Source organism: Bacillus rossius (genome assembly GCF_032445375.1).
Source record: "Bacillus rossius redtenbacheri isolate Brsri chromosome 4 unlocalized genomic scaffold, Brsri_v3 Brsri_v3_scf4_2, whole genome shotgun sequence".
Classification (NCBI taxonomy): domain Eukaryota; kingdom Metazoa; phylum Arthropoda; class Insecta; order Phasmatodea; family Bacillidae; genus Bacillus; species Bacillus rossius.
The window spans coordinates 10,863,492-10,889,224 of NW_026962011.1; the positions used below are offsets into that span (position 1 = coordinate 10,863,492).

The window sequence follows — 25,733 nt, forward strand, 5'->3', positions numbered from 1 at the left end:
AATTTTCTCAAACCTTACACTTTAGTGGTACTTTTTTAAAATATTAATGTTGTTTTGTATCGACAAGGGATTAAACCACGGACCTTAGTCGATCCAATCAATCAGTATATTGATTACAAATTTATTTAATGAATTTTGAACTTTTTCCCGAATCTCTAGCATTAAAATTACGAATTTCCAATATGGTAGTCTTGACGTCTGATAGGATGATGGTAGTAGAGGATTTAAAGTCTCTTTACGAAAGTTTAACATGGTTTATTGAAATTATTATTTTTTCATAAAATTAAACATTATTGCATCGATCGGGTATCGAACCGAGGACGTGAATCGATCGAATCAATATGTAAATTAATGAGTGATTTATTTAATGAATTTTGGAACTTTTCCCGAATTTCTAGCTAAATAATTACGGATTTTCAAGATGGCGGCCAAATTTCAAGATGGCGGGTGTCACAGTAATAAATGATTACTGCACTCTATCGGATAAGAACTAAACTAACATGGCGTGAGCGCACTCTCGCCCACGATACATTGATGATGGCTTCCAGCATCAAAGACAAGATGGCGGACATGACGTCATACTAGATGACGATCTATATGCTTTGAAAAAAAGTGGTGGGAGTCAGTCTGCTAGCACACACCACGGAGGGAAGGATCGGTCGCCATTTTTAATTTTTTTGCCCTCTCTGGGTTCGAACCGAGGACTCCGAACTCCGTGTCGTAAAAATATAATTTTTATAAATCTTTTATTAAAATTTTATTAAATGGATTTTTTTTTATAATTTTTAATTTTTTTTCATTAAAATCGGATAATAAATAAAAAAGTTAAAGATGGCGGCCGTAACAAAATTTGCAACGGTGACGTCATCATCCAATATGGCTGCCATGACATCCTTATTTTCAAGGTCGGCGGCTTATAAGCGGCTAGCTCTTAGGAGTTTTAAGCCGCTTTTAGGAGTTTTCGTTTTTTCTAGGGCAAAGCGACTTTTGAGGATTTTCGAAATCCTAATTTTTGAACTGTGGAATTATTTGAGATTTTTTGGCGGAATTTATTTCCACATAAATGGAAATTTTGGCGAATTTTGAGGAATTTTGGGCAAATTTTGCCCAATTTTGACGGATTTTGGCGATTTTTGAGGATCAAATTAAAGGTCAAGGTCAAAGGTCAAGGTCAAGGTCATCCAAGATGGCCGCCGTGACGTCACAATCCAAGATGGCGGACGTGCCCACACGCTCCACAGCCTGGAAGCCTGCCGCCGGACATACATTCATATACTACTCACGTCATCAGATCCATCTACATTTTGCTCCTATGCTTCAATTGACCATTAGCTGCAAGTGCTCCAACAGCTCCATCAGCTCCAACACGTAATGTACGCAATGTACGCACAATACATGCAATTTACATGCAATAAATGTAATGATCACACAGTACACACAGGAAACGGAACGTACACACAGTACACACAGGAAACGGAACGTACACACAGTACACACAGGAAACGGAACGTACACACAGTACACACAGGAAACGGAACGTACACACAGTACACACAGGAAACGGAACGTACACACAGTACACACAGGAAACGGAACGTACACACAGTACACACAGGAAACGAAACGTACACACAGTACACACAGGAAACGAAACGTACACACAGTACACACAGGAAACGAAACGTATACACACAGCACACACAGGAAACGGAACGTACACACAGTACACACAGGAAACAGAATGTACAAAACAGTACACACAGGAAACGGAATGTACACACAGTACACACAGGAAACGAAACGTATACACACAGTACACACAGGAAACGGAATGATCACACATACAGTAGCGGAAACACACAGGCTTAGTTGGAAATCAGAATACAAGAAATAAAAACACTAAATTTTTACTTTCAATATTTAATTACTTCTCAACATTACACAAATACAAGTAAAAGAAGCCATTATTGTATGTAGCCAGCTTTCCTCAGTTCTTTGAGTATGAAGGATATTTCTTTGATGCACGAATAGTTTCCTGCACAAAGCGAGCCATGTAGAAGTCTTAGTAGGTCAACCAATATGTTTGGATCTTTCCATTATGTGTAATCAATCTCTTCTACAACCATCTTACTTGCTTGTTTATTATAAATACTGTTAATATCACAATCGTCCCAGTGATCATAATAAGCATTATCAGATTTATTTATTATAACACGACGTTTCCATCGTTTCGGTCTCAGGACATCGCCACATTCTTCGATCTTGTCAGCTCTAGGTGCTTCATCACAGTCTATGCCTTTGTCAACAGCCTCAGAGTCACTGTAACAATCACTGTAGAAGACATCCTCTTCACCCAGATTACCGTATGAATTCGCTATCGATGATGTCGAAGTGTCTTCATCGTCTTCATGCTTCCTTTTTAGGAGTCCATCATTTTTACAAAGAATGGAGGATCTACTGAATATAGGCTTGAATGTATTCTCACTTTTCACGGTGTTGATACTTCCATTAGTTTCAGTCTTCCGGAGCCATTAGCATCCTTCAATTTATGTTCTTCCTCACGATCGGGTGAGCTAATACCATCACGCTCAGGACAAGGAAAATTATTGTCGTAATGCAGATCACTCTTCATTAGTCTAGTGGATCCATCGGTGTCCTCTATGCCGTAAGTAGTCTTGAATTTACATGTTCTACCATGTCTTTTTAAGCTGTCAGTTCGTGTTAACAACCTGCTACAACGATTACAGCTTAACATGTTGCGTAGTGGGTTTCTAGCACAATCATTCTTCTCATGACGTCTAGCATTCCTTCTCATGGCAAAATCCTTGCCACAGTATCTACAGCGGCTTCCTTCCGATTCAGCTGCAGATAACAAACCACGATTCATGGTAGCTTCTGTGACTAATGTTAGATACAAACTGTCAGTTTTCTCCAATTGGAACCATTTCTTAAATAGAGTTTTTGAAATATTTCATCAGCGAGAGTTAAGTTATCTAATGCAAAGCAAATTGATGCAAGTAGTTCTGGCTGTCGTCAACAGATGGCGTCACGTGTTGCTTGCAGGTAAATAATATATATTTCATTAATGTGGGATGCGGAACGCTCACTATCGATCGCAAAGGGAGGTTGGCTTCGATAGTATCCAAGGAGAAAAAAGTTCGTCCTTCCTGCTAGTGCTTCTCAGATTTCTCACGGTCCGCCATCTTGGATTGCGACGTCACGGCGGCCATCTTGGATGGGTGTGACCTTGACCTTTGACCGAAACCGCAGGAATGATCGCATGCACACGGATTAACCATCAAAATATTGATAAGAATAATCAGGAGCACACGGAGAAAACCATCATAATATTGGCAAGAATAATCAGGAGCACACGGAGAAAACCGCCACAAGTTTTCTTTGATATCATTAAAATACAAAAAAATTAATTAAAAAAATTAAAAATAAAAACGAAAAAAAAAATTCAAACATTCTGCTAGCTTGTGAACTTCTCATTGTTGAGCAAAGATAGAGTTCTAGTGTCGTAAAAAAGTACATTTTTTAATAAAAAAAATTATTAAAATTTTATTAATTGAATTTTTTATAATTTTTAAAAAAAAATTCATTAAAATCGGATAATAAAAAAGTTAAAGATGGCGACCGTAACGGAAATTGCAACGGTGACGTCATCATCCAATATGGCGGAAAACACAATGCCGGAATTTTCGAGGACACAATTACACCATTCAAAATGGAGGATCCAAAATGGCCGCCGGGGTCAGGGTCAAGGTCAATGGTCAAGGTCACATCCTGATAGAGGCTTAACTGAGGCTTGAGTTAAGGATGCTTAAGCCTCTTTAAGGACATTTCTAGCCGCTGGGATTTTTACGGACTAAAACGGGAAATTTTCCCTCGAAACGGGAATTTTTCCCTCGAAAGCGGGAATTTTTTTTCTGAAAACGGGAATTTTTGAGTCGTTTTGAGTCATTTTTGAGGAATTTTGAGGAATTTTTGCCGCCGTGACGTCACAAATCCAAGATGGCGGACACCGGCTCCGGCTCCACCCCCTGGACCCTGTCCCAGCTCCGGCTATTATATACTACTGTGCACATAAAGGTTTTTTTTTATTTTACAAGATTCTGTCGTCTCAGTGCTCCTACCGCAAGCGATTCGTGATGACGCCAAGTAACATTCAAGACACAAGTGTTGGGTTCTGAAAGTTCCCTGGTGTGCGTGATCGCGCCATGGTCATGTGACGATGTTTTTGGGCTGGAGATCGACCCCAGGAATGTATCAGCCAAGTGGTTTGGATGTTACAACAAATTTATAAGTCGAGGGCCCCGCTTACCTGGACACACAGACAGTGTGAAGAGCTCCAGGAAGAACCCACGCAATTCGCAAACTGCTGAACACACGTGTATGGTTTCTGGTGACGAAAACCATTTTAAAATATGTTGAGGTCAAAATTATAATACTTTTTCAACATTAAGTTTCTATTTTGTATTTTTTGGATAATGTAAATGGCTAAAAACGGATGTTTTTAGAGTAATATTAAGGTATGAAACTCTCGCAGAGATACTTGAAGCCACTAAATGACTTGCAATACACTTGTATCTTCATTTATATTCTATAATGTTATGGTTACCTCTCAGCTCTCATAGTTGCCCAATGAACGACGTAAAAATCTTGCTCTTCGACGCAATACAGCACAATATATAAACACCCGCGATACAACAATCGCTAGACTGACCCCATACGCCTTTATGGATATTCGCATACCTTAGTTTGTAGTGCCTTAGGATGTGTTACTTAATGCATTTTTATTAGTTTTTCTAAGCCTGGGAAACTGAATATTATCGGGTACATGCAAGTTATCACAATGCAACAATAAACTTTATGGACATTTCTTTAATATCTGATTACTCACGTTTGTAGACTTCTAATGAAGTCATCGTTGAAGCCACCGTAGACCTACAGTCAACTTTTGTATGTTTTACCGTTGGAACATATATAAACGTTACTAACATTTCGTGCTTTAACTATTCTTCGGTTGTGACAGTAATTCCAGTGTTCGGAACTGTACACAGGGAAAACCAACCATTGCAGTGTGTAATTAGTAATTATAGCTCGCGACTGAAACGTTGCTGTTCAAGGCCAACTTTCCAGAAAGTTTTGCGTCACATCCTCGAGCTAATTCCTAACTTTTCTTTTCTTTTTTGTTTCAGTTTAAATAATCATAGTCCTGTTCCGGTGATCATAAAAAGAACACAATTTCCTTCGACCTTGACATTTATTTTTCCCTCGGGACTTTCATGTTGAAATACTTTTTAACGAGTGAATGGTTGTCACCAAAGTATTATCATTTTTTTTTAAATGAGCCTTTTTTTGTTGTAAAATCCGAGTAATGTGATTGTGTTCCTGAAATAATCAATGTTTAGGTTGGTAAAGGTTGAGTAGGAGTCTTAAGAAGTCTTTCTTAAGAAAACCCTGCATAGTGGGTTTTGACAAAATTAGCACTGGACCTATAAATACATACATTTTAACCATTTTAATACATCGTCTTTGTTAATACATCTAAATTTTAAGTACATTGAGAGTCTAATTTATGGCGTAGTTAAAAAATATATGTATAGTTTTATAATTATACAAAATGAGCAATAAGTTGAAAACATGTAATGCGACTTGTGGTCTTAAGTTCTCATCAAGGCTGGTATACGTCATTGAAGTTGGAGCTGAACAACATTTTATTGTAAATAATAGAGCAAGTATTTGCGATACAACGTTGAGCGTGAATTATGTTTCGCTGAACCAAGTTCTATAAGCTCCACGAATTTTGTCACTGTAACAAATTATTAATTTAAATAATTTTATCTTACACATAGTTGATGGCGTGTTGGTACTCTCAATTATTCAATAAATTAATTTTTCCACTGCGATAAAATTACCGGTGGTTGTATAACTGCATTCAAATAAACATAATCCAGACGCTCAGTACTTTCTCCATTATTTACAGTACCTAAATGTTTTGTTCAGCTCCAACTTCAAAGACGTATACCAGCCTTGCAAAGAAAGGCCTTTAGACCACAAGTCGTATAGAGGTTTTCAACTTATTTTGTTGTGATGAACCTGCAGCTGATGCTTATCGGTCGAATTCAGACTCACTCTGTATATATATATATATATATATATATATATATATATTATTTTCGTTGGTGTTTGCAAATGTCACCAACGTCTCGCCAATGCGTCCGCAGGTTCGGCAGGAAGATCGTGTTCGTGTTCTGCATCCTGCTGATGTCCGTGTCCGGGGTCGCCCAGGCCGTGTCCCCCGACTACGCCACCTTCCAGGTGTTCGTCTTCATCAACGCCCTCGGCACCTCGGGCGTGTACCCGCTGGCGTTCATCATCGGTGAGCTGCCTCGCCGAGTGGCCTTGGCTGGCCCCACAACCCAGTCGTTATTTTCCTCTCTTCTTCCTGCGGGGACCTCGTGGGGAATCAAAGACCAGGGAAGGTTCGACTTTAACTCTACTGCCAGGCTTTGACCACAGTGAATACAGTCGTCACCCGGTCTAGTCACTACCCTAGCACGTGTAATTAAGAGAAAACCTAACAGCTTCGCTGTCACACCTGCAAAGTCTCTCCTCACCACCCCTAAAAGCCCCATTCAGGGCGTGGCTGCTGTATCTGAAACCTCGAGTCCGCGGTTGTGTTGACAATATCCTTGTTCCTCTCCCCCCCGGATCCTTTTTGCAAAGGTGGCAGGCCTCGCGACGAGAGGCTGTCCCGCTATTTCGCGCTGACGACGCTGACGACGCTGACGCCGCAGCGAGCCCTGCTCATCGGCGCGACGCGTTGTTGCCTGTGTGAGCGCGCAGTGCGGGTGCTGCGCCGCCCTGCCGCGCCGGTGTCTCGCATGCGTGTCAAGGACCGCAGCCGCCCGCACGCTCTGTGGCGATCTGGAGCGTTCGCTGCATCCGTGTCCATAACTGGACCTCGAAAACACTCTAAATCAAAAAGATTATTTTTTTTTAAAATTTTCGAAATTTAAGGGTCTTAACACCCCCCCCCCCCCCATTTTTTTTCTTCGGGCACTTTTTCCACAATAACCCGACCTTTTGAATCGGAAACACTCCAAAACTAAAAAAAAACATTAATTTTTAAAAATTTCGAAATTTCGGATATTCAACACCCCCCCCCCCCCCTTATTCTAATGGCACAGTCGACCCCGGGTCAAATTCCCACCATGCCCGACCTCATGGATACACAAAAAGCATGGATTATTACCCATAGTTCGAAATTAGGTTTTTTTTTTACCCTTTGAGCCCCACTTAACTCTAAGGTCTTAAGCTATCAAAATATTGTATTGTCAAAGGTTCTTTATATGTATGCAAAATTTCAACACATTCGGACGTCGAAAAGTGGGTAAAATTTGAATGAAAAGATTTCATTTCATAGTCCATTCATACATACAGGTCAAGCTAATAATAATAATAATAATAATAATAATAATAATAATAATAATATAAGCGTGGTAAAATGTGAATAATTACTGATTGTTGAAACGAGAAAATTGTTTACAGATCAAGATTCGCTGTAGTAACAAGATTTCGTTACTAAAGTAGCTACTTAATAGAAATTCTTTAAGTATTGATTATTTTATTATTTTTTAAGTATTGAGTAAGTTTAGTGCAATCGTAGTTGCAATTAGTCTCCTATCTCCTGTCATCTCTCTGTGTGTCTACAATAAAATATTTTTGTAAATTTACTCATTTGATATGTTATTTTTGCATTTTTGTCGCGTAATTAAAAAAAGAGAACATAAAGTTAGAGTATTTTTACACATTTCTTCTGCAAAATTACTACTACATCGCGTAATTTTACACTAAATGTATTTTGATATCCTAAAAATTCAACATTGGTGTAAAATTATACATTTGCGGTGACAGAACAGTTTTCCACCCACAATGCCCTCGAAAACCTTTAATTAACTTAAAGTAAAATATTATGTTATGATAATAATACGCCAACACGGTGTGTGTAGGTTCACACAAACAGTTTGTCTTTCAAAACACTATTAGCAAGTATAAATGTACACTCTTATATCCCAGTGTGCCTATAATGCAACATTCCTGGTGCCAAATTATTACATCATCGTGTAATTTTACACCAAATGTAGATAGATATTCTAACAACTCATCATTTGTGTAAAAATACACAGTTTCCGTGTAAATTTGCAATTCTTTTGAAAGTTTTACACCCACAATGTAAAAATAATTCATAAAATTATATATTAAAAAAATAGTAAATTTTTTTTTTGAAGTGTAATGTTTAAAAACAAGTAGTGTTTATGTAATTTTACACCATTGTTTCTAGATAACCATATCGTATAAAAATACACTAATGTAAATATTTTATTTCAATAAATTATTTGTTAAATGTGAAATTACACATACAAGAAGTTTTAAATTGATAAATGTCCTATTTTTTTGTTAGTACTGTCATAGTAAATCTACAGCGACCAAGGAATTGCAAAAATACAATTTAATTGTCTTTTAATTCTGACAAAAACTCATTTAATTTACGTAAGTTACGAAAGTCTTATTTACATTTTTCGTGATTGTTATTGTGCATAATGGCGTGAGGTTAAGACAGTTGACTACTAATTATAAAGTCGTGGGTTTGATTCTCCGCTAGGTTATTCAAATTATATGAAGTAATTAATTTATTATTAAAAAATTTGAAAACCAAAAGTACATCTTCAGTATAAAATCAAAAATACCGGATAAAAGTTAAGTTTTTGGAAGTAGTACAAATTAACATGTAAACTGTATAAGTGCAAATTTAGTAAATGATGCACAATAATTATCTGACGCGTGATAAATAAACATGTTCGTGTATTTTTACTCTTGTGTTAAAGTCAAATATTGCCACGTACGTTTAGTGTACATAATGTTTATTTTAAGAAACACTAAACTCAACAAAGGCTTAAAATCCGTAACTTAGGCTTCGTATACATTTTATTAACCATAGTTTTTTTTATCACACTTCGCGATAGTGCTTCTCAGTGATTTATTGATACTTTTCACCTAAAAATTTCAAGTATAGATTCTTGACGGCTTTCTATGCTTTCACGAGTCAGCGAATGCGGTACCGTGCTCTCGTTTTAAACTAGAATTTCTAAACTCTAGAAGGCGCATTGCCATTATCAGTACGCGAGAACTTCAACATCTGCGCTCATCCAGCTAGTAATTAAGTTTATATGATAAGCAAACATTCCGAGTGTGAATCTTACTTACTTCAGCCTACCACCTCCCTGAATAGTCGCACTGCGCCACAGTCTTCGTCAACGTGATAAAGAGGAGTGCTGTCTGAGGCAAGATATCATCTCAACGAGAGGTTTCAAGTACACAGGCATACGCTGTGGAAGGGAGGGGGGATATATCCTTTCATCCTCCCTTCTCCAAAAAATCCTAATCCCACCAACAAATGGAAGGGATTTGAAAGCAATCAGCAGAGAAATTAATTGTGTTCTATCGCCCCCTCCCTCCTCAAAATGAAATTCCGTGCGTACGCTCCTGTTCAAATATTATGCTGAAAATATATGTTGTTCTATTGTTGCGGGAGCAGCTTACATGTTTTTATACTAATAATGATCGTTAACTTTCGCGCCCATTATCAAGAAGGAGTTGCTTGGCCTCTGAGTTGTAGCCGCGTCGAAGGAAAAGATTTCACCGTTGCAGTTGCCATCATCAGTTGTTAGCTGCTACCTTGATGATGGTGACTGCAACTTCGACCGAAACGTTAGTGAAATCTTCGCCTTCGACGCGACAACGACCTAGAGACCAAGCGACTCCATGTGTTGATAGTGTCCTGCGTCACGCGGTTAAGCCCAGAGGACTGAGGCGACGGTACTTCCAAGACAGTGCTCGTAAGTTTGAGTCATGCCGAGGTTTTGAAATCGCACGACGCGCTAGCTAATCTGTCCTGTTTGTTCGCTTACAATCACAGGAACATGGGGCTTGTTCGCGGAGGTTCCGAACAGCCAGGATCCATGGAGGAAGGAAGCTTGCAGGGAGCAGCCAGTGAAAGACTAGGAGAACAGACGTGCCGGCGGTCACAGTTGGAGAGACTTACGTGTTGCACCCCCGTGCGGAATCGAACACAAGCCGTGCTGTCGCCGAGCGAGCTATAGCGTACTTGTGGTAGGGGCAGAGCCTCAAACTGCGGCCATGGTCTAACACGAGACGACTACAACACACCCAGTGGCCGATATAACTGGTGGGGGGAGTGACCTTTCCTCCCCTCGCCGAACACCAAAACACAAATTTTCTCAGTACTGTAGTCTGTCTCACGCTTAGATTGAAGTACATAGCAAATGGCGAACACTGTTGCCAGACTGATACTACCCGTTTTGTTAACATTAAAAGTATTTTACCATTGTAATCATAATAAGTTTTAATTTTTTTAAATTCACTATCTCTCGATTTTTCTAAGATCATTAAATAGTTCTACTGACATGATTGTTACAGTTTTAGTCATTCTGACCAAAATAAATAATTCTAAACACCAAACATTATTTTACAGGAGACGTTATTTGTAGCAGTCAGTCACTATTAATAACAAGGCATTCCAAACAAGTATATAGCCAAACATTTTACAATTAAATTATATAAACAAATTGTTAACATAAACGGTTGAAACCAAGATAGCGTCTTTATATTACATCTCCTTAGAATAATATGTATGTATATATATGTATATATGTATATATATCAGATGAATTCTTGACAAAATCCAACAGGTAAATGTATTTTATAAATTCTCATTCCAAATTTTACTTTACTAAAACCAATGTTTCGGGTATATTTAAAAATAATATAATTGAATTACAAAGTGTTGTCTGAAACTTTTGCGCTCTGCGGCATCATCTAGTAACAGAGCTAAACGAAACAAGGACAGCGCATTGGAAAGAGAGAGTAAATTACAATTTAAACGCACGCTGACATCTAAGGTTGAGACGCGCTATACACACAGCAAACCATTGCACACACAGGCCCTTATGCCAAATTTATCCTGCTTGTTGGTCCAGATGATTTAATATAGAAAAAAAGAAAAAGAAAATAAAAATAATAGGTTTAAATTATTATCTCTAGAATATTTTTATGTTAGACTCTTTTCTACCCTGACTAACTCTTCAACCAGACCATCCTCTGTCTCTTGTATTTTCTACATTTAGTACATGCAAGTGTTCGTTGCGTGATTTTGGGTTCTTGCCAAAACGCGTTTTCAGAACAACGAACTCAACAAAAATAGACTCCGAACTGCGCACACCTAACTTTAGCTACTCAAGTCACTTTTCAATTAAGTCCTGAATTATAACACCAACATTAAAATGTATTTAATATTTATTTATTCTGCAATTAGTTGTCTGTAATAGCCGTTGACATTGTCTTAAAAACTTCTCAAGTCAGCCACTTTTAGGTAGATTTAAAAAAAAATACTTCCTATTTTAGCTTTTACCATGGTGCAACTTTTGGAAAAATTTTATATAGTTTTTCTTTTTCGTTTCATGGTCCATAGACCCAAAAAACCATCGTAAACTCAAAAGTTTATATACATATAAAATCACAATTACGTGGACATGATAACTGTCGTAATTTTTCACAAATCACTTCCAAATTGATATATTAAATCTAGTAGTGGAAAATATCGGTCGAGTTCGTTAATAGGCAATATTCGACCAAAAGGGTAGAAAAAGGAAAGTTTTTTGGAAAACATAAAAATTACTGTAACTCCCATAACATGGAAAATATCACATCCGTTTGAACGTATTATAACTCATAGGAGTAATATCAAAATATTTTGTCTAAATAAGTTTTTGATACGACCAACCATAACTGTAAGAGGTTTAAAAAAAAGGGTAGAAGGACATGAAATCATAACTCCCTTTACAGGCACAACATCGCTCTGATTTGTATTTACTGTACGTCACAAATATATGCGCGTACAACTAGTTGAAAACTTGTTCTACATTTTCTCTTGGAAATTTTGTCTTTCAGTCATCACGACAGCAAAATGTTTCCGTAGATTGAAATTATTTAGAAAGAGTTCTCCTCTACCCCTCCTACTTTAACTGTTCACTTGAACTCTGTCGTCTGGCCTAATTACTCTGTGAACTAATGACCTGTATGTAGTGCTGTTCTATGATGTGTACAAACATGAGTACTTTTCCTACAGAATCTGGGACCTTTCTTAGTAGCGTTAACAGTATGAGTTAGTATTAGCTACGCTTACTTTTCCATTCTTCATATCCATTAGTAATTTTGACTTCGCAAACATTTAAGCTTTTTCTATGAAAGCTGAGTAAAATAACTCGGTAGTTACATTTGTGTTAAACCTCTTTTATTTCAGAAAATCTGTGAGTAAATTCGATTATAAATTAAAATATGTGATCGTACATGATAAGTAGAAAGAAAGCAGAAAGCAGCACAACGTCTTTTCGTGTTCTTAGCTCAACAATCATAACCCGTGTGCTCAGTATTTGTTGCTCTGTTTCATTAAGTGACACTTCATCTATCAACATAACATCGTGTTGTGTCGTGTTGATGCAGCAGGATGGTTAAAATTAATTGTTTGGTATCATACTGTAAAGCTGGAGTCACAATGCCACGACGAAAACGACACGACAAATCCGATTAGGCGTCGTACAGAGTTTCGGCACGACAGAGTTAATAGCCTAGAGTAACAATACCACGACAACATTAACACGACCAACTCTAATTATAGCTGTCGGCAAGTCTTCCCAAGCCAAATGCATCTATAAAATTTAGTGTAGAATACGCTAACGACAATGTAGGTCCTTTTAATTCCCGATGACAGTTGAAGTGCAAAAAAATATCAAATTTAGTCGTCTATTTTGATTAAGTTTATTTTAGATACAAGGAAGAAAACTAGAGATATGTTGATAAGGGACAGAAAATAATCCCGCGGTTAGTTATGCTAAAAATTAAAAATAGACGAAATAAACAGTTGAAGAAACTATACAAATGTGAAAGTGTACCCAAACGTAAAATGAAATTTCGTTCTTCAGCATAAAGATATACTAAGTAGGTATATAATTTTGAAGTTTAGTTCTGTAAGATTTCCGTTTTATTTTCCTTTGTGCGGCACGACACAACAAATTTAGAAATAGAATCTTCTTGCGGGCTGTTGGGGCGCATATTTTGTTGCGTTGACGTCACGTTGACATTGTACAGGGTGTCCATAAATGAATATTACATTTTCAACGGTATATTATAACATTTTGACTGTTTAAAAAAAATCATACATCAAGTTGAAGGTAAACTAACCTAGTTTTTCATACAAATGTCCAATATGTGCACCTTTAGTTATACGGCACACATCCAAACTAAATTTCAATTCTTCCCATACTTTGGTTAACAAGTCCGGAATAATGGAAGTAGTAGCCTCTTAAATTCTGTCTCAACTCTGGCAAATCATTAGGTAGCGGCGGAACATAGACGCAATCTTTTATAAACCCCAAAGAAAAAAAAGCGCACGTCGTTATGTCAGGTGAATATGGAGGCCAGCGAAAAAGAACTCTGTCGCCTCAACCATTACTATCAGGAACTTCAACATTCTCGTACAATGAAATGTACGTCGGGCACAATATAGAACATTACAATTGTAGACGAACCTTAACTGTTACAAATGTTTTATTTATCCTGTAAAATTATTTACGTGTAGTATCTAATAACTTTTTGGGAAACACTACATTTGTAACAATACCGTAAATATACACTATGTTATGGGCTTTGTAAATATTTTAACGTACGATCTCTGTCTCGATAAAGACAAAACTGAACGATTTAAAATTATTTTGGCATCAAAGTATGGCGTCTGCCGGCTGCTATGTGTCGCACCAGACGGGCGCGAACCAGCGCGAGTGGTCCGTGTCTGCCGTGCCGCAGGGGTGGAGCTGGTCGGCAAGAACAAGCGCGAGATGAGCGGCATAGTGCTCAACTACTTCTACGCGGTGGGCGAGGCGATGGTGGGGCTGGTGGCGTGGATGGCCAGGGACTGGGTGGTCCTGCAGCTCGTCCTCTCTGCCCCGCCGCTGCTCTTCGTGCTCTACTTCTGGTCAGTTGTACAGCTGGAGTGCTTTACTAATCCCGCCATTACACTGTTACCTACTTGGACCAACATGAATGGGCAGCCCTTAGCATGGGCGTAACAGGTGTTTGCGGGAAACAAAGGATGGGCGGGTGGGAGGAAACTATAAAAATACATTTTTGATAGGTCTTTTGTTTCTGGGAGGAGGGAGAGATGTCTGGTGGTTAGTGGTATGGAATCCCTCCCCCGCCTTTCCCCAGAGGGTGCTCCCCAGTATAAAAAATATTTTCAAAACCTTTTTTTTTTTTTTTTTTTTTGAAACGCATGCTCAGGCTACATGGGGACCCTTAAGTTATTTCTCAAAAACCTGACATTCTTAATTAAAAAGTTCCACTTATGAAAATTATTTCCTTAAAACACCACGGCTTATGATTATGTCCTAATACATGGTTAAAAAGATGGCTACTCTCTAAATTTTCATACTCAGTGGCCATAAATTGAGACATAGATTAGTTATTTTGAGCTAGTTAATGAGTTGCTTCAGAAGGGGGCTACGGCCCTTCACTGCCCCTTTCCTGATTACGCCTTTGGGACTTAGCATCAGCGTAGTAGTACATTTACATGTGCGGGAAATGTTTTCTGTCTGAAATAATCTTTAAATGTTTCTTTCAATGGAAGTTTATGGCTCGTAAATAATTTGACGCCGTCCCCGCTACCTCTGAGTATTTAGACGTGATTTTGTTCAGTTCGTGATCTCAGGGAAGGTTCGGCCTTGTGGCTAGAGGTAGGGGTCAACGCAGTAGGGCCCCCCGAGCTGTTGAGGCCACTCGGGACGCCTGAATAATAACACAAAACCTCTTCAGATAGTTGGTGAATTTAATACAGCACAGCCCAATACATGGTGCTGCCCGTTCTGGCCGTAACGGTTTGCCCGACGCGACTAGTCACATGCGCAGCTCACTTCCTCAGTGGCGGCTCACGATTCTTATGCGCGTGAGGGGCAGACTCGTATACGTGACGCGAAAGTTACAAAAGACACTCTGACATGGCACACGATATTTTGAAGCACAATACACTACACTAATACCTAGCTCTGGATAAACTGGGCTAGCAACACGTAGGCCCGTGTCTCCGGCGACTCTACGTGGTGACTAGGTGTGTCCCAGGGACTGAATCGTTATTAAGTTTGGTGGCGCACTGCAGTACGACGGTGATACATAAGCCCTGACATGACGAATTACACTTAGGCGAACAACTATTCCGCTAACACATTACACTTGATAAACTGGGCTAGCAACACGTAGGCCCGTGTCTCCGGCGACTCTACGTGGTGTCTAGGTGTGTCCCAGGGACTGAATCGTTATTAAGTTGGATGGCACGTGTCGCCTGCTGGCTGCCCCGTGCGGGCCAAAACTAAGTAGCCTGTAGGCTAGGTTGGGCGTGAAGCGCCGACGTAAAAACACATACTCTCCCCACAGTACTTACGTATGACGTAAACACTCATCTCGGAGCACTGATTGAATTAAGTTAAGTACCTCATGGTAAATTTAGGCCGACCGCGGAACTGTACAAAAGGTTGAAAAGAAATTACACTATGGAAAACTACATGTCGGTGAATGCAAAGGTTGAAGGTTCCGCGTTGCGCGCAGGCTGCCGGCCTGGTTGAGCTCTCGAAGGACACTAGCGGTGTCGCCGCGCGCGACCCCCCTCCCCCGCCAGCCCTCCCGCGGAAACGTGTGAATTTCGCGGGAAACTGAACCGGCCAGGTTCGGGACAAATCGCACATTGAAACATGATTTTGCAAAGACTTAATTATTAATTAATAAAAAATAATGTTTAATAAAATCCTGTGGAAAAACATAATTATAACAATTTGTTGTAGTGCGGCGGAAGGATATGCCACACCCGGCCGGATCCTTGCGCCGGTGTAGCACTCGTTGTATGGCGTTCGCCTCGTCGCACGAACTGCACTTTGCTGCGCGCACGGGCGCGTTCGGTGCACACGCTTTTGCGAGACGTTGATGAGGCATAGCGGTCTATGCGACAGAGGAGCATTGGCGGTCGGCGTCAAATGCCCCCCCTTCTCTGAGACCGCTATGTGCATCAACGCCTCGCTTCACACGCTGAGCACTTCACTGACGTTCGCCGCACTGCGAGCCCTACACTACGCGGCGGAGTGGTGGTGTGTTGTGATGTAAACATTCTGCCCTGAATACCTCTCCCACTCAATGAATGATAAGGGGTTACGCCCTGACCCGTGTCCTTTCCCCCCCTGGGACTGGGCAGCGACGTGCGCCTCTTCTAGCTCAATATGGTGACAAGTGGGTGGGGGGGTCAGTGTGGTCGGGGTGTGGCAGGGTGGTGGAATGGATGACGTGGGCGGGGGGAATGATAGGGGTCCGGCCACGAGTGTTGGCACACCTGGATCGCCCCTTACGGGCCGCGCCCGGGTGGAGTAGCTCGACGGGGACCTGGACCACTCGTAATCCGCCAGGTAGGCCGGGGGTCGGCGGGCCCTCTGTGGTCGTGTGGTGGGGACTGTGCTGGTAGGGGTCTCCACTGTGCAGAGTGTGGTAGGTCCCCTCGTGTCCGGTTGGGTGGTCGGGCAGCTCGCCTCCACGGCGGGGACAGGAGCGAACTCTACCGGCTCGCTGTCCGCGCAGTACGTCCTGACCGGGGCCCGACGTCTGCGGGTGGGGCGCCTATCCCTACTGTCCGGCTCCTCCTCCCCCTCCTCGGGCTCGTCCACGGATACCCGGAACGTGGCGTCCGCCAGGCTGAGGTCCAGCGGCCACAGTGGCTCGACGTCCTCCTCCTCACAGACCTCCTCCCCCTCCTCGTCAGGAAACCAGACCAACGGATTCCCCACCTCCTCGGGGACGTGCGGAACTGTGGCCAGCGGCACCGGGGACCTGCTCGGGGTGTCCCGGAGGTCGGGTTGGTTGCACTCATGTGCCTGATCAGGGCTACCCACGTCTGTGTCGCCCGTGTGCATGTCCCCCCGGGTGGTGGGTTCAGGTGCTGCTCCTTCCCGCGGCGTATCTGTGGCTTCCTGGAGTGTGGGGGATGGTGAAGAGGGGGTCGTTGGGCCAACTCTGACCCCGTGCGCGACTACGCGCAGGTCGTCCCGGTGCACTTTAGCGGGCCGTCCCCTTGGCGTCCGGACCGCATAGGATGAGGGGCCCGTCCTCCACAGGACCTCCCGCGGCTCCGACCATCGAGGCGCCAACCCCGCACAAAAGTTACGCGCCCCGGACGACAAGTGGTGCTGCCTGACATATACCAGCTGACCTGGCTGGATGGGGGGTGGGGGGTGACTAGTCATGGGCGTGTGGGCCGCCAGGAATTGGGCCTGCCGTTGTCTGGCGTGCTCCCTCCCCTCCTCATGATTGGGGCGCGCCACCGTGCCCATGGCAACATCGGCCACCCTGCTTTCCCCGGGCAAAGCCAAGTTCTTCCCGTACAGAAGCTCGGCAGGGGAATGACCGGTGACAGCGTTGGTGCGGCGCCGGAGGCAATACAACAGCTTCGGCAGGTGGACGTCCCATTTGGAGTGGTCGTCCCTCAACCTCAGCCGCAGCTGCGCCTTGACCTCCTGGTTCCGCCTCTCAGTGGGGTTGGCCTGGGGATGGTAAATGGGGGTGGTGTGGTGGTCGAGACCCCAACGGCGACAGTCAGCTCTCCAGCGCCTCCCGCTGAACTGACAGCCGTTGTCCGTCAACAGCACGCGCGCGAAACCATACCGCGGGAATATCTCGTGGTCCAGCAGGGCGGCTATGGTTCCGGCGCGCACGTTGGACACCGGGAAGGCCTCGACCCACCGGGTGAAAATGTCTGTGATGACGACCAAGAACCTCCTTCCCCGGGTGGTCCGCGGGTAGGGCCCCATTATGTCCAGGGCCAGGGTGTGAAACGGGTCGCAGGGCCGTCGGGGGCGCTGCTGCTCCACCCCGTCAGACCGCCTCGTCTTCCTCTGCTGGCACTGCTGGCAGCGCCGCACCAGGTCCCGTACGTCCCGCGTCACCCCCGGCCAATGGAAGGTCTTACGGATGTCTAACTGGGTTTGGTGCGCACCTGGGTGTCCCGCCAGCTCGTGCGTGTGGTGGAAGCCCATGACCTGCTCGCGGGCACCGAGCGGCACATGAAGGCGCCAGGCGTCCATGTCCCCTGGTACCCGGGTCTCCAACACCCCGTCCACGCACCTGTGGTAGGGGTGAACCTGCTCCCCACATGACCGCACCTCGGCCTGTGTGGGGTCGTCTGTCCGCTGGGCCTGTTTCACGAATTCCACTAATCCGCTCAGGGTCTCCACAGGCAAGACGGCGGGATAATCGGGGGCCCTTGGGATGTGGAATAAAGTTGCGGGCGCCTCCCCTGGAGTGACCGGCGGCGCGACTCCCCCTGGCGGCAACAGCCCCTCCCAGTCCTGGTCATCCTGAAACGTGTTGTGTGGGTCGGGATGGCGCGACAACTCGTCGGCGAACTGGTTGTCCCGTCCAGGGACGTGCTTGACCGCGAAGTCGAAGTTCTGGAGCATCAACGCCCACCTCGTGAACTTCGACTTGCGGCCCTGGGCGGAGTCCAGCCAGCGGAGACACTGGCTGTCCGTCCGCAGCGTGAACCGGCGGCCCTCCAGGTGGTGGCGGTAGCGGCGCATAGCCCAAACGACGGCCATGCACTCCTGCTCGTTCACATGGTACCGCCGTTCGGGCTGGCCGAACTTGGCGCTGGCGTACTCCACCACCCGGCGCACGCCTTTGTCCCCCACCTGGTATAGGACGGCCCCCATCCCCTCCTGACTGGCGTCTGTCTGAAGGAACAGGGGAAGGTCAGGCTGCAGACGGGCGAGCTGGTGGCACTCGCGGAACTGCCGTTTCACCGCATCCAGGGCGGCGTCCGCTTCGCTGGTCCACTGAAACCGGAGCTTGGGTGACAGCAAGTCCGTCATCGGGGCGGTGACGCTGGCAAAATGCGGAATGAACGAGCGCAGCCAGTTGAGAAGGCCCATCAACTTCTGCAGCTGCTTGCGGGTTCGAGGGGCGGGTTTGGACTCAATAAGGTTCAGGTGCTTTGGCAGAGGGCGGCAACCCTCCGCGTCCACCATGTGCCCTAGGTACTCCAGTTCAGCCGCGCCCACGTGGCATTTCTGGGGGGCACACGTGAGGCCGTGTCTGGCCAGCCGCTCAAGGACCAGGCCGAGGTGCCGGGCGTGGTCCTCCCACGACCGTGACCAGATGATGACGTCATCCAGGTACGCGGCGGCGAACTCGCCCGCGTACCCGTCTAACACACGCACCATCATGGCCTGGAAGGTCGCGGGGGCGTCCATCAGCCCGAACGGCATGGCACAGAACTGGAAACGCCGGCCGTCAGGGGCAGTGAACGCGGTCTTCGGGCGGTCCTCTGGACGTACCGGCACCTGCCAGTACCCGGACTTGAGGTCCAGGGACGTGAAGATGCGGGCGTCGCCCAGCCCCGCCAAAGCGTCTGTTATGTTGATGAGCGGTGGTGGGGCGGGTATGGTTACTGAATTGACTGGTTTGAAATTCACACAAAAACGCATGGAGCCATCTTTCTTGTTCGCCATGACAATCTGGCAGTTGTATGGCGACTCACTGGGTTCGATGACTCCATCGCGTAACATTTCCGTGATCTGGGTCTGGATGACGTGCCTTTCAGTGGGTCCGAACCCGTATGGTTTTACGAACTGGGGTTGGTGAGGTCGGGTGGGGATGGTGTGTTCCGTGGTTGTGGTACGGCGGAGCATATCTGTGGCCGCAAACACCTGTGGCTGTTGAGACAAGACATTGTTTATGAGCTCTACATGGGCAGCGGGCACACCGTTCCTCAAGTCCGCGAGCGTGATGGGTGTCCCCTGCTCGGCGGGTGGCCGATAGCCCAGGCTGTAAACTGTGCGCCGCTCGTGGTGGCCAACGTGCAACCTCCCCTCCCTGACTTCCACAGTGGCGTCCTCCTGCGCCAGCCAAGGCAGACCTAGGATCAGCATCTCCCGTAGTCCCTCTACTACTAGTGCTGTTGTGTGACTAACATGGTCCCTGATGGAGAGGGTGATGTTCGAGCGGCCAACAATACGCGCTGTCGCCCCCTGCGTCGCTAACTGTACCTCCTCCACATCTGAGACAATGTCCCGTACGCTCGAGCATTGAGCCGACACATACGTGTGGCTGGCGGCCGTGTCGACAAGAGCATGCACCGGCTGTCCATCCATCCTGACGGGAATCCGGAGTAAATGCCCCGCCCCAGGTCCCAACTGCCCTAATTGGAACGACTCACCACACTGCTCCCGGGGCGCTGCCGCTGCCGTCAGGCGGTCCGCAGGTGCTGCCGGTGTCGCCGGGGTCACCTGGTGTCCGGTACTGCTCGCCGACGACCCGGTGCAGGCCGCTGACGAGTCGGGTGCGCCGCGCCCGTCCGTCCTGACGGGGCGTGCCGGTGTGTCAGCGGACACCGCAGGTGCTGCCGGTGTCGCCGGGGCCACCTGGTGTCCGGTGCGGCTCGCCGACGACCCGGTGCAGGCCGCTGACGAGTCGGGTGCGCCGCGCCCGTCCGTCCTGACGGGGCGTGCCGATGTGTCAGCGGACACCGCAGGTGCTGCCGGTGTCGCCGGGGCCACCTGGTGTCCGGTGCGGCTCGCCGACGACCCGGTGCAGGCCGCTGACGAGTCGGGTGCGCCGCGCCCGTCCGTCCTGACGGGGCGTGCCGGTGTGTCAGCGGACACCGCAGGTGCTGCCGGTGTCGCCGGGGCCACCTGGTGTCCGGTGCGGCTCGCCGACGACCTGGTGCAGGCCGCTGACGAGTCGGGTGCGCCGCGCCCGTCCGTCCTGACGGGGCGTGCCGGTGTGTCAGCGGACACCGCAGGTGCTGCCGGTGTCGCCGGGGCCACCTGGTGTCCGGTGCGGCTCGCCGACGACCCGGTGCAGGCCGCTGACGAGTCGGGTGCGCCGCGCCCGTCCGTCCTGACGGGGCGTGCCGGTGTGTCAGCGGACACCGCAGGTGCTGCCGGTGTCGCCGGGGCCACCTGGTGTCCGGTGCGGCTCGCCGACGACCCGGTGCAGGCCGCTGACGAGTCGGGTGCGCCGCGCCCGTCCGTCCTGACGGGGCGTGCCGGTGTGTCAGCGGACACCGCAGGTGCTGCCGGTGTCGCCGGGGCCACCTGGTGTCCGGTGCGGCTCGCCGACGACCCGGTGCAGGCCGCTGACGAGTCGGGTGCGACGCGCCCGTCCGTCCTGACGGGGCGTGCCGGTGTGTCCGCGGACACCGCAGGTGCTGCCGGTGTCGCCGGGGCCACCTGGTGTCCGGTGCGGCTCGCCGACGACCCGGTGCAGGCCGCTGACGAGTCGGGTGCGCCGCGCCCGTCCGTCCTGACGGGGCGTGCCGGTGTGTCCGCGGACACCGCAGGTGCTGCCGGTGTCGCCGGGGCCACCTGGTGTCCGGTGCGGCTCGCCGACGACCCGGTGCAGGCCGCTGACGAGTCGAGTGCGCCGCGCCCGTCCGTCCTGACGGGGCGCGCCGGGGTGACAGTGGAGGCCGGGCTAGGGTTCCAGGGACAGTGGCCAGCCATGGCACTACCCCCTAGCGGGCGTTTCCCGACGTAAGGCCGCCCGCCCCACGGGCTTGCCAGACAGCTGCCCGCGTGGGACAGACGTCGTGCCAGTGGTACCGCTCCTCACGGCAGTACTTGCAGCGCGGAGCCCCCTGGTTTGGTGCCCCGGTGTTCTCCCTGGGTGCGGTACGTCGGGACGGCTGCTCCCCCTGTTGCCTCGGCACTGGCTCCACGTACGGTACCAGAGCCCTGGAGACCTCGGGGGCCGCCAACATCGGTGGCGACGCACCTGGCCGTCGGGTGGGCGGCTCGCGGCTGCGACGGACAGCTTGCACGTCGCGCTCCACCTCGTTCGCCAACCGCACGAACGTCTCCAGTCCCTTGTCGGTGGCGGCCCTAAGGAATGGCCGCAGTTCGGGCAGCATCAGCTGGACGACTACCCCTAGCATGCTGCTGTCGTCCTCCCGTTCCGCCAGCCGTCGGTGGAGCCGCGCCTTAGACCTGATGAAGGCCTCCGCGCTCTCCCCCGCCTCCTGAGGCCGGCAGAACAGTGACTGTTGACACCGGGCCCGGGCACGGGCGTCGTTGAAACGCTCCTCCAGTCCGTTGGCGAAGTCACCCCACTCCATGCCGTATTCTCCGGCTGTGGTCCACCAGTCAAGGGCACACCCCCTCAGCTGATCGCACGCCTTCTCCGTCCACTCATCTGTAGGCACCGCGTATCGTGCCAGCCTGTCTCGGCATGTCCGCAGGAACTTTGCGGGGTCCTCGTGCTCCTGCCCTCCGAACTCCGGCAGCTTGAGGGTGCCGCCGGGGCGCGGTGCGACAGGGGCCGCCGGCGTCGCTGACGGTCTGTCCAGCGCGAGCTCGCACGCGCGGCACATGAATAGCCCATTCCGGAAGTTAAGGAACTCCCGGGCCTCGGTGCACGAGCGGTGCCTCACGGTGCCGCACTGGTGGCAGAACGCCACCTCATCGGGCCGCCGATGACATCCCCTCGCGCCGCACTGAATTGTAGACGTCGGCCCTGATTTTCTGTCGTCAAAGTCTGTTTTGTGCTTCCTATCTGTGTCGCAGGTACAGGTGGCGAAAACCCCTGCCGCGGCATGATTTATTGGCAACCCTGGCAGAAGGCATGCGTGGCATACCCCTTCCATGTCTATCTTTACCGCTCCGTCACGGCTCATGTTCGTGCTCCTGTTCGGCGCGTAGCAGCTGCGCAGCTGCGCCACCTGATCCGTGTGCGAGGCGCGCGGACTTCCGCTCCCACAGCCGTTATCTCGCCTGACGCGTAACTTGATGCGCGTCTGGCGTGTAACTTGACGCGCGCCTATCGCCAGGTGCCCGCTCCTTTGGCTGTCTGCGCGTCGCGTCCGTTTCCGCGCGATTCCCGACTTCCTACGCGAGCCCTTACTGGTACACTAATTTGAAGTATAAAATTTGAAAAATTTGAGAAAAAATTTGAAAAATTTGAAACAATATTTGGAAATTAATTTTTAGAAAATTAAAGCCACACTAGTCGGGCGCCAATTTGACGCCGTCCCCGCTACCTCTGAGTATTTAGACGTGATTTTGTTCAGTTCGTGATCTCAGGGAAGGTTCGGCCTTGTGGCTAGAGGTAGGGGTCAACGCAGTAGGGCCCCCCGAGCTGTTGAGGCCACTCGGGACGCCTGAATAATAACACAAAACCTCTTCAGATAGTTGGTGAATTTAATACAGCACAGCCCAATACATGGTGCTGCCCGTTCTGGCCGTAACGGTTTGCCCGACGCGACTAGTCACACGCGCAGCTCACTTCCTCAGTGGCGGCTCACGATTCTTATGCGCGTGAGGGGCAGACTCGTATACGTGACGCGAAAGTTACAAAAGACACTCTGACATGGCACACGATATTTTGAAGCACAATACACTACACTAATACCTAGCTCTGGATAAACTGGGCTAGCAACACGTAGGCCCGTGTCTCCGGCGACTCTACGTGGTGACTAGGTGTGTCCCAGGGACTGAATCGTTATTAAGTTTGGTGGCGCACTGCAGTACGACGGTGATACATAAGCCCTGACATGACGAATTACACTTAGGCGAACAACTATTCCGCTAACACATTACACTTGATAAACTGGGCTAGCAACACGTAGGCCCGTGTCTCCGGCGACTCTACGTGGTGTCTAGGTGTGTCCCAGGGACTGAATCGTTATTAAGTTGGATGGCACGTGTCGCCTGCTGGCTGCCCCGTGCGGGCCAAAACTAAGTAGCCTGTAGGCTAGGTTGGGCGTGAAGCGCCGACGTAAAAACACATACTCTCCCCACAGTACTTACGTATGACGTAAACACTCATCTCGGAGCACTGATTGAATTAAGTTAAGTACCTCATGGTAAATTTAGGCCGACCGCGGAACTGTACAAAAGGTTGAAAAGAAATTACACTATGGAAAACTACATGTCGGTGAATGCAAAGGTTGAAGGTTCCGCGTTGCGCGCAGGCTGCCGGCCTGGTTGAGCTCTCGAAGGACACTAGCGGTGTCGCCGCGCGCGACCCCCCTCCCCCGCCAGCCCTCCCGCGGAAACGTGTGAATTTCGCGGGAAACTGAACCGGCCAGGTTCGGGACAAATCGCACATTGAAACATGATTTTGCAAAGACTTAATTATTAATTAATAAAAAATAATGTTTAATAAAATCCTGTGGAAAAACATAATTATAACAATTTGTTGTAGTGCGGCGGAAGGATATGCCACACCCGGCCGGATCCTTGCGCCGGTGTAGCACTCGTTGTATGGCGTTCGCCTCGTCGCACGAACTGCACTTTGCTGCGCGCACGGGCGCGTTCGGTGCACACGCTTTTGCGAGACGTTGATGAGGCATAGCGGTCTATGCGACAGAGGAGCATTGGCGGTCGGCGTCAAATTGTTGGATTGTCGCTGTTGCATTTAGTTTGTCGTCGCAGAGAACCTAGAGCTCAACGAACAAATGGGATGTTTGTAATATAGTATTTTGTATTTCAGGATAGGAACTGCATGCTAAAATGGTGATAACACCAACCTAAATTAATGTTTTGTGATACTGTACCGTCTACATTATGTGTCTGTCGTTCTTGAATGGGATGTGAATAGAATCGCTCTATACGAAGCAGCAATATAATTCAGTGTTTTAGGAAAATTGAGTGCTCTGGCTGAGAAAACAAAACACTCAACAGCAATGTGTGCCATGATTTACGACCTGCACCATATTCATAAACACAGCCAAAACTTAAACTACAGCAGTGTTTAGGTGGGTAGGATAATTGCGTGATTGTCCAGAACCCAGTGTCCAAATCCAGAGATATGCTACTTATTAATAGCACCACGTTATTTGATGGCTGTACTTTTATAAATTAGCCTTAAGGACTTTCTTACAGGTTTGTCCCAGAGTCAGTGCGGTGGCTGCTGACGAACAAGAAAAATAAAGAAGCATCGAGTATCATCACCAAAGCCGCAAAGACTAACGGAGTTAAACTCTCCGAAAGATTACTGTCGAAATTTGATATCAGTAATGAGGTAATGTGTCACATTTTTAATTCTTTAATGCTATCCACATTAAATATTTATCATTGAAAATAGATGTTTACAATAATGTTCTGAAGTTTGCCGGTCGATTTGAAATACATCATTGTATGCATATGTGCAAGTCCGTGTTACTAAAGAAGCCCATCTCCCTAAACGTAAATGGATTCGCCCCTATAGATTGCCAAATAAAATGTTAACTTGTTAAATACGGGAAATTTTATAATGCACCATGTAAAGCACAAGCCTTGATGTTCAATAGGTCGGAAAAAATCAATATTTGTTATATTATGTTGAAAATTCTAATTTTTTGTCTGAAGCATTATGTGTTTGAGCGCTGCACGCGCTATAATGTAATTTAACTAGTAATTCTTGAAATTATAATTGCTAATAGAACCTTCAATCCTCACATCCTCACATCAATAAGCCCAATTCTCTGAATTGCATCAGGTTTTTACACAGTTTATTCGAGGAAAGTTTAGTCATGCAGGCAGTATTTTTAAACGTTCTTTAATCTAATGCTGGAGACTGCGGCA

The 25,733-nt window shown here is 47.0% G+C and overlaps 1 protein-coding gene across 1 annotated transcript in view; it reads left to right on the forward strand.

The window, feature by feature from the left end:
- LOC134541950 (organic cation transporter protein) overlaps positions 1 to 25,733 on the forward strand; it is a 111,621-nt gene that overhangs the window by 67,315 nt on the left and 18,573 nt on the right. The window contains exons 5-7 of the mRNA XM_063385707.1: positions 6,234 to 6,388; positions 13,951 to 14,119; positions 25,053 to 25,191. Coding sequence (XP_063241777.1) covers positions 6,234 to 6,388; positions 13,951 to 14,119; positions 25,053 to 25,191 — 463 coding nt within the window. The remainder of the gene's footprint in view (positions 1 to 6,233; positions 6,389 to 13,950; positions 14,120 to 25,052; positions 25,192 to 25,733) is intronic.